Below are 13358 nucleotides of genomic sequence, written 5' to 3' on the forward strand. Positions count from 1 at the left end.
ACAAATCCACCCTTTTCCGGACGAATCCCGGATTTGAGCATTAAAGGGTATGATTATTATTTTGTGAAAATTTGTTATGGATCTAAAATGAGTGCTTTTGAAAACACAACTTTTGTCTGTTCAATAACTAGTGGTTAATGTACACTAGACATGTGTATTAATAAAAAAAAAACATTTGTGAAAATTATTTTTGTGAAATTGAGTTTAAGTTTTATAAATCGACACGCAAAGAATTTAATGAAAAACTTAATTGTGTAGATACAAAATTACTTAGTAGTTACCTTAGATCGTGATTTGTAATTACTAACTTAAGAATGATTTGAAAAAAATAAAAAATAATAATAATAATTGAGAAACACTACAAAACAATGGAGGATCATTCCATTCCACTTTTAAGATGGAGAACCGAAACGTGGATTAGTAAAATAGTTGAACGACTATTCGGGAAATTTGCTTTGTGCTCTACAAATAAAAAGGAAACAGAGTATATATGAACATTTATACATAGCTTGCTTATTATTCTCAAATTAGAAAAATGAATCGGCTCGGTTTGGATTAACTGTTTTTTGGAGTGTTTTTGAAAAATTTTACTGTAATAGTGTATATAAAAAAAATTTTACTATAAAATTTTTTTGAAATATTTAATATATTGTATGGATGAGATATTTTTTGACTTATTATATATTACTATAGTATTTGTATTTGAAAAACTTGTTTTTGAAAAAATGACAAATCCAAATAGATGGCTGCTCTCGCGGGATATTTAAGTGTAAGGACAGCTCATGGAATTTACAACCATCGGAGAATGCAAAATCCCAACCTTCCTCCGCTGCGTTGCCAAGAAAAATAGTCGCATGTATATTATAGGAAGTAAAAAATAGTAAACAATAGAAGAACAAAATAACATTAATTTGTTCAATTTGCTTTTTTTTTTGTCAAAAAAATTTCTGATAGAGTATTATTTGAAATAATTACTGTAGTACTCTTTGTGATATGATATATATAAAATAAAAAAGTGAATTGAAAAATATATTTATGATACAAGCAAAATATTTTTTAAAAATTTTGAACTATCCAAACACATGCTTTATGGAACAAGTGTACCCTACGGTTTTTTTCACCCTCTTTAGCAAAGGTAAATGATATTGGCATTCTAAAAAAAAAAAAAAAAAAAGTTCCAAACGCTCTACCATTCTTTTCTGCTTAAAAAAAAATGACGAAAAACCTACAAAATATTATAGGTTACTAGTGACTTTCTCTACTTTACCTCTTGAATTCACTCAGTTTTGCCTACTTTTAAATTAGTTTTAAATTGTTATAGAGCTAATGATGCTAAAAATTGCTAATCGCAATGAGCAATTATATAGTAGTCCTTGACTAAAAAGCACTAGAATTTTTATCTCCCAGTTGTTTATTACTTTTGGGCTTGCTCATTATCCTTTTAAGTGGATTTTTACAGCTTAAAACAGTGTTGGTGTTTTTCTTTAAAAAAAAAAAAAGGATTTTGTAGTCAATAGTGTAATGGTCTCCATAAAAGTAATGCAAAATGGTCATTAAATCAATGACTTGAGAGTAATTTTGACATTGAAGTTGTCAGAGAGTAAAAGTCATGGGTTTTCATGCCATTTTCAACAATATCAAGAAAAGGGTCGAGTGTCTGGAGGTTTATTTATTTTTTATTTTTTATGTGAAACGCTAATATCACTTGTCTTAATAAAAAAAGTAATTCTTTTTAAGCTTAAAAATAAAATCGACTCGTCTTCTTAGGGTGACGCAAAAGTCGAAACAACCCATTTCCGTTACAGATATCCCCATGCTTTTTTTTTTTTTTTTTTTTTAGGGGTTGAAAATATCCCCATGCTAAGATTCCAAACAGGCCCTATAGTTTAGGATTACGAAAGTACAAGAACAAGTAAACAGTAATTATACATTATCATAAAATCAGATATTCATAAAAACTAAAAAGCAAAAAAAAAAAAAGGAGTAAACAAAGTTACTGATTCTACTAGTACTTTTCGCCGGAGATAACAATTTACAACCAGCAGATCAGCGGCGGCAGCGATGGTGTAAGTAAATATCACGTCTGATCGGAGCCGCTCGTTATCAAATTTAACGTCCTTGCTTAATTCTCCATAATTACCAATGCAGCAGATCAGCGGCGGCAGCGATGATGTAAGTATATATCACGTCTGATCGGAGCCGCTCGTTATCAAATTTAACGTCCTTGCTTAATTCTCCATAATTACCAACGCAGATTCCTACATTAATTAATCAGTAGTGATTTTTGGAGACCAGACCCGAATATCTATTTATCTCTTTTCGTCCTTCCCAAACCACCCTTGCCAAATATTTACATAACACCACTTGATTACTTACTGCTCCAAAATAGACAATAACAAAGGAAAAGGTCAAAAAAAAAAAAGGGAGGAAAAAAGGAGCCACGTTACTGGAACTTCTCAGGCGAATCCGTCTTCAAAAACCCTTGTCTGATTCTTGATTCAGTTATTCTTCCCAGTAACGTTAAAATTTCCAAAATAATAAATGATATCAAAATAATCATCAGTAGTCTGAGATATCGTGCGAAACTTCTGGAAGGGGCAGCTGACACGATCTCCGAGGGAGAGGGATGTCGTCGCCGGACATTGGGAAAATACTGGACAACTCGAAGGAGCTCGATCGGTTGAGAAAGGAGCAAGAGGAAGTCCTTCAAGAGATCAATAAGATGCACAAGAAGCTACAAACCAGTAAAGTCTACCTCTACACTGTTATTATGCAACCCCTTTTTCCGGTCATTTGCTATTTATCGCTCCTACCGCTTTTTTGATCGAAATATCCAGAATGTTCTCATTATGCATCAAACTATCCTTTACTTGGGCTACATTCCTGGAGATCACCTTTATACTACTATTTATCGGGGTTATCTTATCTGTTGAAAATAGATTTGAGCTGAATAATTTTTAGTTGTTGGTGCTGCAGGTGGGCTTTGGCTAACCTTTTTTAACTCTTGAAGCTGGTTGTAGAAATTATATTTTCAATCATTCCGTTATCTAGAATGGTTGTTGTCGTCTTTTTGCAAGTTCGAATAGGTTTGAATCATGTTAGGGGATTATAATTAGGACAAAAGTTGCTGATGACCACCGAATAGAACATATTTTTTGTCCAATTGAACCATTAATGTTTAATTGAGCAACGACAAAGTTGCTCAAAGCTGCTGTTGAAGTCTACTCTGACGGGCATATCTACGTGCATGCTTACATCTTTCAAGCCTCTGGGTTTAACATATGTGCATAAAAGCGAGCAAGCATTTTGTGCACTTACCTTGATGATATCATTGCTAGTAGGACTTGCAATTTTGCTTCTCGAAGCTAATGTATGTTAGGTCCCACTTGCATAGTTTGGGAGAGTTTACACTGGATTTTTGTCTCATGGTTCAGTGAATTCGTTGTGCCATCAATTCTTGGGACCCTAATATCATCATATTACCAAAGCATTCAATGTCTTGTACCATTTTAGAGAGTCAAACTTCCTAATCAGGTAAGTTACACATGACAACCAATGCCAGACGATGTACACTTATTATATCATGATGCTACACTTGGCTTATGACTCAAAAGATTTTGAATGCACTTCAAAGAGCTATCGACAAATTATAAGCTTTATGTTTTTTGGTCCAGATGAGCTAATTTTGGATAGGAGCCAATTTTTACACATCTCTTCTATTCGATAGGAATTTGTTTCTTTACGAAGTAATGTCGTTTTACAAAATGGCTTGGCATACTTCAATGATTGACCTAATTCAAGGTTGGCTTAAAGTATGTAACAGAAGCTGGTTCAATGGCAACTTAGTTACATTATCCGAAGAAGTGATCTGAATAAAAAGACGCAATATCTTATCTTTTCCCAATGGCAATGGCTTCTATGCCTTCTTAAAGCTTTTCACAGATTCATTATGCTGATTCGTGGAAGAAAGAGTCAAAATAAGATTGCTTTCACCACTCTATGATAAGGCATTTTGAGGAAAGGAAATATGATATAATGCAGATATTTGTTGAATTGGTGAACTCTAATTTGTTGAAGTTGACAAGCACAACATTAGTTCCTGGTAGTTGAAGGATACATAACTTGCGGCTATTTTCGCCATTATACAGTCCATGGGATCAAACTAACAACCTATGTTCTTGCAAAAGGATTATTTGCAAATTCTCCATTCTTTCACCTGTTTTAGAAGATTCTGCACAAGCATATACAGAAAATTTTTAACTTTTTAACTTGCCCATGCAGCTCCAGAGGTGGTTGAGAAGCCTGGTGATGATTCACTCTCAAGGCTCAAGATGCTATATACTCGAGCCAAAGATCTTTCAGAGAGTGAAGTGAAGTATGTCTATCATTTCCGCTTCTTGCTCTTTTTCTTCCTTGTGCACCTGCATGTTACCCCCAACTTAAATCACTGTTGATAGGCAGATATATCTAAAGGCTTTGGTTCCATTCACATGCTATTGATTTGGTGGTGGAGGATGTAGTATGCCATAGATTATTCTATGTAGATACTTCATAGTAACTAATGAATTCTTCTCAAATTGGTTTTTCTATATGTGCAAATATAAGAACCTAGATCATTGTTTGTTTGGTTGCAGTATCTCCAATCAGTTGTTAGGGCAACTTGATGCTTTAATACTTACTGGACCTCCAGGGCAACAGCGAAGAAGGATAGGTATGTCTACTCTCCCAGAAGTGACAAAGGATATGTATATTTGTTAATGCTACTGATATATGATTGTAAGTAAATAATCTAAGAACTTGCTCTGGCTTTATGCTGCCTTAAGTTTGCACTGTTGCATTCACCAATAAAAATTTCATTTTTGGGTGTTTTGGTAGACAGAGGAGGAAATTAACCTGCTTTGGGGCTTACAAAATGGTGATTGAAATTGAAAAGAAGAATAATAGGAAAAGAGAGAAAGTTGAAATTAACAGTGTCAATGGAGAAGCCTGCAACTGGGACCCGTGCTGCCTTTTGATTTTTGGTTAAGCTCAAATTTTCCAAAAACGCTAGATCAAACATATTTTCAACCCAGGTCAATAACTTTGCAAAGTCATAACTAGGAAATATGAAAGAAAAAATTATCTTCCCCTTGGTAGAAAGCTATTAGTGGGTATAATTCTAAGCTAAAATGACTTATGTGAGTATGTCCCCAGTGAGTGAATTATGAGCATTAAAAATCAAGTAATGCTTCTTAGTCAAAGTGGTCATCTTATCTTTTGTGGTATTTTGTTTTTGAGATTATGTAGCTTCTCTTAGCTTTGATTTGCATTCAAAGTAACCTTTTTTGATAGCCAATGAGGTTCATTCTTTCTTGGTAAACTTTTGTTTAATGTTACTTACAGAGGGCAGTGAGCAGAAAAAAAAACGTATGAAGGCTGACTCTGATGTCTCAAGATTGACACCTTCTGTGCGCAATCACCTTGATGCTCTTGCTAGTTTGAAGGGTGAACAAGTACGAACTGAGTATTATTTTCATTGACATGATAGTCTCTTTTGCATTTGTCCTAGTGTAACTTTGTGCAGCAACCTAACATGTTATTTATTCTTTCTTGTAATAAGTTTTCAATAGTTCTTTGAAACTTGTATGTTTTCCAGGTAGCAGCTAGGGTCACCCTAGAGGATGCTGATAAAGATGAGTGGTTTATAGTTAAAGTAACGCATTTCGACCGAGAAACAAGAGAGTAAGTCAATTTCTGAGACTAGCTTGGAAATGTCTTAATCTCATCATTACAGAGGTCAACAAAGTACAACAGTAAGGGGAAAGATCATCTATTTAATCCCCATCTTCTCTTGAAGTGTCACAGTTTTCATTTCTTGAGTAATTCAAAAGTTCAAAACTAAGCGAAAATCTCATCTAATTTACTTCCTCCCTCCATCTCGTATGCATTTTTTCTTACTTCTGATGACTATATATGCAGATTTGAAGTCCTAGATGAAGAACCTGGTGACGATGAGGAGGGTGGCGGGCAGAGGTAGCAAACCTGGTTCCTTTTATTTCCATCTATCTGAGGATATCTAATTCAACTTTTCTCTGGTGCCTTTTAATTGGACTAAGTTTTTGCATTCGCTTATTTAATTATGAGTTATTTTGTATCTTTTTCTTCTACAGTCAAGGACTATCATTTTTCTTTTGCTTTTTATTATCTTATACTAGAGTCTAGTATGATCTCTTTTCATGAGGAATTATGCCTTTTTTTGACTAATGTACCAGCTGTAGTTGCATGATAGACAAAAGAAAAACAAGAAGATTTTCGCATGTATCTCACATAATTCACTGGATACCACAGTATCTGCACAGGCATGTATCTCAAATAATGATTTTTTAAACATTTCTTCTCGATAAAATAACAGTTAGAATCCATTGTATTGTCATTTTGTTGAATTCAATTTGAAACTGAGCATCAAATGACAAATGCTACTTCCTTTTTCTTTTTGTCTTTTTGTTTTTAAAGCTATTAAGCCATGATGAAACATTTTCTTATCTGGATTATTCTGGAGCTTCAAAAATGGTTTATGCAAGTCTCATTGCCTTTCAAAATACTTTTAGTTGGTCATGTATACTTTTGAGTTACTCATCAGTCTCTTTTCTTTAAGTCCTGATTGTGGTTGTTTGTTCAACTGATTTGGAGCTGGTTCGCTTGATCAGAATGACATATTTCCAATTTTTACTTCTTTCAGGAAGTACAAGCTACCCATGTCACATATTATCCCTTTCCCCAAGCGGAATGATCCCTCTAGCGCTCAAGAGTTTCCAGCAGGAAAACATGTTCTGGCTGTCTACCCAAGTACCACTGCCCTGTATAAAGCAACTGTAGTTCAAGCTCGCAAGGTAAATTCTGCCTATGTGGTTTTCATTAGTCCGGTACATTGTGTGCATTTTACAATAGCAGCATGATTGCCCATTAATCTTGTGTTGACATCTCTTTCTACAACTTGCATGGGATTTGGTGTCTTCTGCTGTTGATTGATTTTCAGAGAAAAACTGACGAGTAAGTAACTATCTCTATCCAATTTTGGTAGTCATCTAGTATTTTTTGAAGAATTAAGAGCTCATGTTTGTCTTTTGACTAGCTAGGATGATTCCTTAGTAGCTATTATATTAAGCGTGTTTGTAAATTCAGACTGTTTTCCCTTTCCCTGTAGTGCTTGGCACCAATGCTTTATCCATAGGGAGGCCTGATTTGATTTATTCCGAGGAAATGATTATAGTAATATGCTTCAATGATTGTTTGGCAGCTATATACTTGAATTTGACGATGATGAGGAAGACGGATCTTTACCTCAGCGGTCGGTACCCTTCCATAGGGTGGTCGCTCTTCCAGACGGACATCGGCAGTGAACGTACAACATAGTTCACACTTGTCTATAATTTTCACGCAGTACAGGGAACAAGGGAAATCTGCCTTATGTATTTATTGGGCATCCTCCTACGGCTATTTAAGTGGACAGGGGAAATCTGGTTTTATTATTTATTGGGCATCCTACGGTTACTCACGCGGAGTTGTTGTTTAAGCTTGTCAATTGTTGTATATTAGCGTTTCAGCAGTCGTCGTCCTCGTCGGCTACTGGAAGCGATTGGTACCGTGAATCTAACAGTGTATATCTTCGGATGTGAAGTTGTTCCTGGCATATGGTTCTGCAGGCAATGATGAATTCCTGTTGGCTGCATCCTAGCACCAATCAATTTTTCTTTTTCTTACTAATACTTCCCGAGTGTATGTCAATTATCAATGAAAAGTACCCCAAATAAAATAAGTGCAAAACAGGGGGAAAAAAATCATCAAATCAAAGACAGGAATTCAAGATTTCTTTTTCATTGCCTCTAGAAGAAAATTTGTACACGTCTAACAGGTAGAAAAAGTAACTACCGCTATTTAATACTCATATATTTAATACTCATATATACTCATATATCTTAATCCAGCACTGCTAGCTTCTTATATTCATCACCAGAAATTGCAGCCTCCATGACGGCTTCTGGGTTCAATCCTCCATTATCCTCCAAAAATAGAGTAACCAGATTCTTCGAAAATCCGCTGACAAGTGCAACCCCTTTCTGATCTCGGGGGACGGGTGTGGCCCTTGAGTCTCTGAGATTCCAGAAAACTATCTCTGGCACACAATTTCCATACCCTTTTGCTCCAAACTTCCTAAGTACTGCCTGGTAATCAGTTTCCCAAGGATGGGCGGAAGCCTGGTCAAACTCCATGTCACTGAAAACGAACACCCTCTTAATCATCTGATCCTCCTTCAACTTCCCATTCACTGCCACCTTCAGTATCAAATCAAACACCTTTTGAAAATCGGTGTTCATCCCCCACTCCATATGCCTCGCGAAATCCGTCTTGGATCTCAAATCCTCCCCTTCAACCTTCTGAAGCTTGGGATTTGCGCTGAACGTTATGAGCTTTCCTTTCCATGGCTCTTCACTCAGCTCAGAAACCAAAACCCCCAGAGCCACAGACACCTCCATGGGTGCCCCGGACATGCTACCCGAAACGTCGCAGATTGCAAGGCAGTTTTTCAATTTTCCCTTGTTGGCCAAATCCTCCGCCATTCTCCGCCATTGCAACTCAGCAACTTCGCCACCGTCGCCATCATTTAAAGCCGCAATAACCTCGTGTGGCAACAATGCACCAGCAGCAATTTTGGCCTTGCCATCCTTCACCTTCGCCAGATACTCCTCAAACCTTTCTTTATCGTGTTTCAGAAACTTCTCCTTGTAATTCTTCATAGCCACGGATGCAACCCTGTTATAAGGGATGGAGCCCCAGTCGTTAGCGCCAATGTAGACCTCGGGCAATTCCAAAGCCTTGCGCAGGGGAACCAGCACCTGCTTCCTCAGTCGGTCTCTCACGCGATAAGCGTAATGTGCATCCTCAATCCCGTCGTATTCGTGATAGGACTCCTTGGGGAACACCTTTCTCGCGATGCTTTCGCATAAGAGGGTCGATTTGTCAAAGGAAGAATCCAGTGAGGGACACCACTTGGCAGCAAGGCTTATCTTGCTCAATTCCCAAAAATTCAACGACTCCAAATCTGCTTTCAAGCGTTCTGCAAAAAAATCAGACACGCGTTCGTGCAAGAATCTGTAATCTGGGTCGCGGCGATACCTTTCAACGGCCATTTTGGCCTGCTTAATTTTCTTCTCCTCTCTTTGATTCCTGGCCATTTGTTTCTGCATCTCAACTTGCTGCCGATTAGCCAGAATTCTGGCCTCCCTGGGAGGGGCGCCCTCCTTGTTCCCACTCCTCTTGGGCTTCCTGGAAAAGGGGGCAGCCCTTGCCCTTCCTCCTCCTCTGGTGCCAAAAATTGGATGGCATCTTCTTTTCCTCCTGGCGCATGATCCGAATCCCCTCCTCCCTGTTTTACTTCTCCGCTCGTCTTTTGCCCTTTTTCGCACATCGGCTCCTTCGAGAAGCCTGTAAAGAATCTCGGGCAAATCTTTAAAGTAGCCAAAATCAGCGAGGGCGGGCACGTTGCAGGCTAGGGTTTTAGGGTGGTGAATGTGAAGCCAAAGTGCGGCCACGTAATAACCCTCCTTGTCAGATTTTCCAGTGCCGCGGACGCCGCGGAGGTTGCAAATCAGTTTAAGGGTCGTCAGGGGATCGAAATCCCAGGCGAGTTGAAGGCGTTGGGTGAGGGACTCTGGCGGGGTATTGGGAACCACGTGAAAGAAAAAATCCAAACAAGGGTTGCCGCTGGAAAGAAAGGTTGCCGAGTAGTTTTCGGTGAAGCCCATAGGGGGATTGTCGGCGAGGGTGTTAAAGTTGGCGACCATAAGGTCCATGAAGGGGTCGGATTTGGCGGAGGAGGAGGAAGAAGGCGGGGGCCTTGTGGTGGGAGGTGGTCGGTAAATCTCAGGTGGGCCGAGGAGAGAACTGGGGTTAGGAGCCATATTGGAAGAAGTTGGTTGGAGAGATTGTTGATTATGATGAAGAAGAAGAAGAAGGGGTCTGTGAATATTGGAGAAAGGACGGATGGGGTTTACCACATTTTTAGACGAGTATCAGCGCGGGCTGGTTACTGAGACTGAGACTGAGAGGAGGACGATGGTATATACTACTGTAATAAGTAGTAGCACTACTGTTTCATGGTAAGACGGAGGAACTGATTGGAAATGGGCAGAGGAATTGATTCGGTTACTGCTAAAGTTGGTTTGCTTGAAGGCCAAGTTTTCTTGGAGGCCACGGTGGTAGGTGGGGTTTATGTAATTTTATAAAGATGGTATAATATCAATATGGGTATAAAATCTATGCCGGTGGGATTTGGGATTTGGGATTTGATCGAGCGGTTCCTGGATGTACGGAAGAGGCGTGGGCCTGGTGTTATTTCTTGCTGGAGTTGAGAGACGACCCAACATCCATAGACCATATACTTCCTTCATTAATTTTTTGAGTAATTAAATAGTTAAACCACCAAGTTTCGTTCAAAATAATAATCTAAATAGATAGAAAATGATTTTAAGTCTACTGCAGTCGTTTTATAAATAAAATTTCAAAAAAAAAAAAACAAAGAAAGAAAGGAATAACGTGCGATGTGCTTGACCGGCTCTTGGTCTTTTTGGCTATTAATCGAGGAAGAAAAGAGGGGATACCATCTGCTTCTCCCAACTCTTATCTCTTTTAAGACTTCTTCGTTTTATTTTTCAAACGTAATAGTACATCCTGAGAACAACAACGTAGTTGTTATATAAGAGTTTTTGGTTTGGCCGGATGATCGAAGACAGCAACGTAGTAGTGGTATCATCAATCATGTCTGTGCTAACTAAAGATTTACTTACAACTACCTCTTATATCACATTACACGTGTTAGTTTTAAGGGTGCAGAAGAAGATGGTAAGGAGGAGCAGCAGCAGCAGCAGCTCAGATTTGGGGATGACAGGCTCTTGCGATTGGGAGTGGCGGGTCAGAGAGCGAACCATTGAGTACGAGGTTGGCAATCCATTTGTTTGCAGCCTCAGTATAGTGCACTCCGTCCCAGCTGATGATTCCCCCGGGCTCTGCACAGGAACCTCCGTACACTTCGCTGCCGTTCACAATCCCTTTGTTCCCGCACCACACATCATTCTCCAATCCATGAATGCCGCAGCAGACCTTGGAAGCCTCCTCAAATCCTGTCTTGTCTTTTCCAATTTCAGTTTACTCTTCTTCTTTAGTACTCCCTCCTAATTCAATTGGTCCTAGCTACTATCCCCCCCATACGTATATATATATATATATATGCATCATCTGATATGGGCTTGGGTTTTTCACTATTTAGTGCAGTACTAGTATTGTAAAAGTATAAAGAAAGAATTCATCATCATGTCTTCCAACAGAGATGGATTCACGGGGTATATATATCTATTTAGCACAAAACATGATGCATCATTGACAATTACTGCTACTAATTGAATTTTGTGTTTACTTTACTTGTGGTCACCATCTTCTTTAATCAACGCAAGTAGTATTATTATAAAAAACAAAAAAAAAATGTTTCAGTTGCAGTGAGTTGAGCTGATTTATTCAAATTTCAGACAAAGACGAGTACCATCATGGCGGCCAGAGCACGCACACATCTTGAGTGAATTTTTCTTAGTGATCGTGATAGCTTATGAAAGAGATATAATTATTATTATGTTTGCAGCCTTTTTTTTTTTTTATGACTTTTGATGCTCGTTCCATGCGTACATACCATGTTTCTTTGCGTTGCTGATTAATCCGTACTTTGCACTGTACACATCTACGTAGGTTATTGCCGCTCCTGACAGCTCTGCCCTCAGTTGCACCACCGTTTCCTTGAGCTGTGTGTTGAACTCCATGGCTGCATCATTCTGGCTCTTGATACACCCATGTTCATCCAGATACCCCGGTGGTGGATTTTTCACTTTGACCGTGGACGCCGGCAAGCAACCGATGGGACCCGTGTTGTGTATCCAAACTGCTCTTGCTCCTCTCTCGTACATACCCTGTCAAAAACAAACTACCGCTGTCACAATTTGCAAGTCTTAGCAGATATGGATCATTTCTCGAATGGTCTGGCTGTGGAATTTAATTTACTCGGATTTGTTTAGCAAATTGGTTGACTATGTCCGGTAACGCAGCTCTGAGCTCTTCCCAGCTCATCTTTCTGAAAGCAGCGGCGAGATCATTTTGGCCTACGTCAAACGTGTATAGAGCCTTGGAGAAGTCCTCCGGTTTTGGGAGCCTGCTTTTATCGGATGCTACCTTGTCTGCTTTTATCCATCAGAGAATGAATCATGTAGCGTGCAATTTGTCTTGATCATCATTATCCAAGATAGATAACATAGTTGGGTTTAATTAATTTTGGAGTGTCCCGGGCTACGTACCTTGACTGTAAAAATAGGCTGATCGTTCTTTAAACTGAGTATAGTGTTCAACCTGAATGTCCAGAGGGAACGGGCTTACGCCGGTCTCAAACCATGATTCGTTCTGCCGCCGAATTGTTGCCCCTCCCGTTGCAAAGTTTGCGCCGTGCTGGAAATTGGACCCGACTGAATCCAGGTATGGACTGAGAAACGGTAGCCCCAGGTGGTCAGCTTCGTTCAAACAACCATTTTAGGCACACAGTTGATTAGATTAAATGCGGAAAGCTCATAACTCAATCCTAGTTTATTCTTGTCAAGATTATTCTACGAATTATTACCGATGAAGTCTATAATAAGGCGGCCATCAGAGGCCCTTCCGGCAGGGTTGTGGAAGTACGTCTCACCGCAGGGTGCTGCCATTGGGAAAAATGCTGCTGCGATCCCTCCTGTATCCGAATTCGAATCGCCAAAGTTGTATATTGCAGGGTAATCACACGATGATGATGTTGAATCCGCCATATTCTGGCCTTCGGATATCAATAATGCACATAACAGAAGTAACATCACAGGGAATACTGTGCCTCCTGAAAACTCCATTTCTGCTGCTTGTTTCTTGCTCTGAGTAGCTTAAATCATTCGTTGGAAAGTATTTATAGAGGCCTCGTATGCTTGGTAAGCACAGGCACTAACTCAGGGACTGTAGTTCATTGAACTCCTTGTCATTATTATTCAATTACACCCTCTATTTCTGAAATATACTAGCTAGGAGCTTATCATATTTGGTGTTCATGATTGTTTATATACTTGCTAAACACGATGGCAGAATTACATTGCGGGCCACAAAATCAATTCAGGATCCACACAGAAAACACATACTTCTAGATTAAGTTGATGTACTTCTATGCTAAGGCCACCATTTCCACCATCTCAATCCTTAATTTTCAGTCAGCTTAAGTTAAGAAAAAAGGAGAACATTTGCGTCCTGACACAGTAAAAGCTTTCCATTTT

At 38.9% G+C, this 13358-nt stretch overlaps 3 protein-coding genes across 3 annotated transcripts; 1 reads left to right on the top strand and 2 right to left on the bottom strand.

The window, feature by feature from the left end:
* Nucleotides 1-2398: 2398 nt before the first annotated feature.
* LOC113753549 (SAGA-associated factor 29 homolog A-like) lies at nucleotides 2399-7706 on the top strand. The gene is made up of 9 exons (XM_027297728.1): nucleotides 2399-2744; nucleotides 4282-4375; nucleotides 4635-4711; nucleotides 5383-5492; nucleotides 5636-5721; nucleotides 5959-6012; nucleotides 6719-6869; nucleotides 7016-7029; nucleotides 7277-7706. The coding sequence occupies exons 1-9, from the start codon at nucleotides 2627-2629 to the stop codon at nucleotides 7377-7379; spliced, it is 807 nt and encodes a 268-aa protein (XP_027153529.1). The 5' UTR covers nucleotides 2399-2626; the 3' UTR covers nucleotides 7380-7706.
* Nucleotides 7707-7746: 40 nt separating this feature from the next.
* On the bottom strand, nucleotides 7747-10067 carry LOC113753547. The gene has a single exon (XM_027297727.1). The coding sequence runs from the start codon at nucleotides 9936-9938 to the stop codon at nucleotides 7956-7958; it is 1983 nt and encodes a 660-aa protein (XP_027153528.1). The 5' UTR covers nucleotides 9939-10067; the 3' UTR covers nucleotides 7747-7955.
* A 621-nt stretch (nucleotides 10068-10688) lies between these two features.
* Nucleotides 10689-13076, bottom strand: LOC113754041 (GDSL esterase/lipase At5g14450). The gene is made up of 5 exons (XM_027298357.1): nucleotides 12689-13076; nucleotides 12372-12581; nucleotides 12082-12254; nucleotides 11717-11990; nucleotides 10689-11156 (listed from the first exon to the last, which is right to left on the bottom strand). The coding sequence occupies exons 1-5, from the start codon at nucleotides 12945-12947 to the stop codon at nucleotides 10906-10908; spliced, it is 1167 nt and encodes a 388-aa protein (XP_027154158.1). The 5' UTR covers nucleotides 12948-13076; the 3' UTR covers nucleotides 10689-10905.
* Nucleotides 13077-13358: the final 282 nt, after the last annotated feature.

Source organism: Coffea eugenioides, chromosome 11 (genome assembly GCF_003713205.1).
Source record: "Coffea eugenioides isolate CCC68of chromosome 11, Ceug_1.0, whole genome shotgun sequence".
Classification (NCBI taxonomy): domain Eukaryota; kingdom Viridiplantae; phylum Streptophyta; class Magnoliopsida; order Gentianales; family Rubiaceae; genus Coffea; species Coffea eugenioides.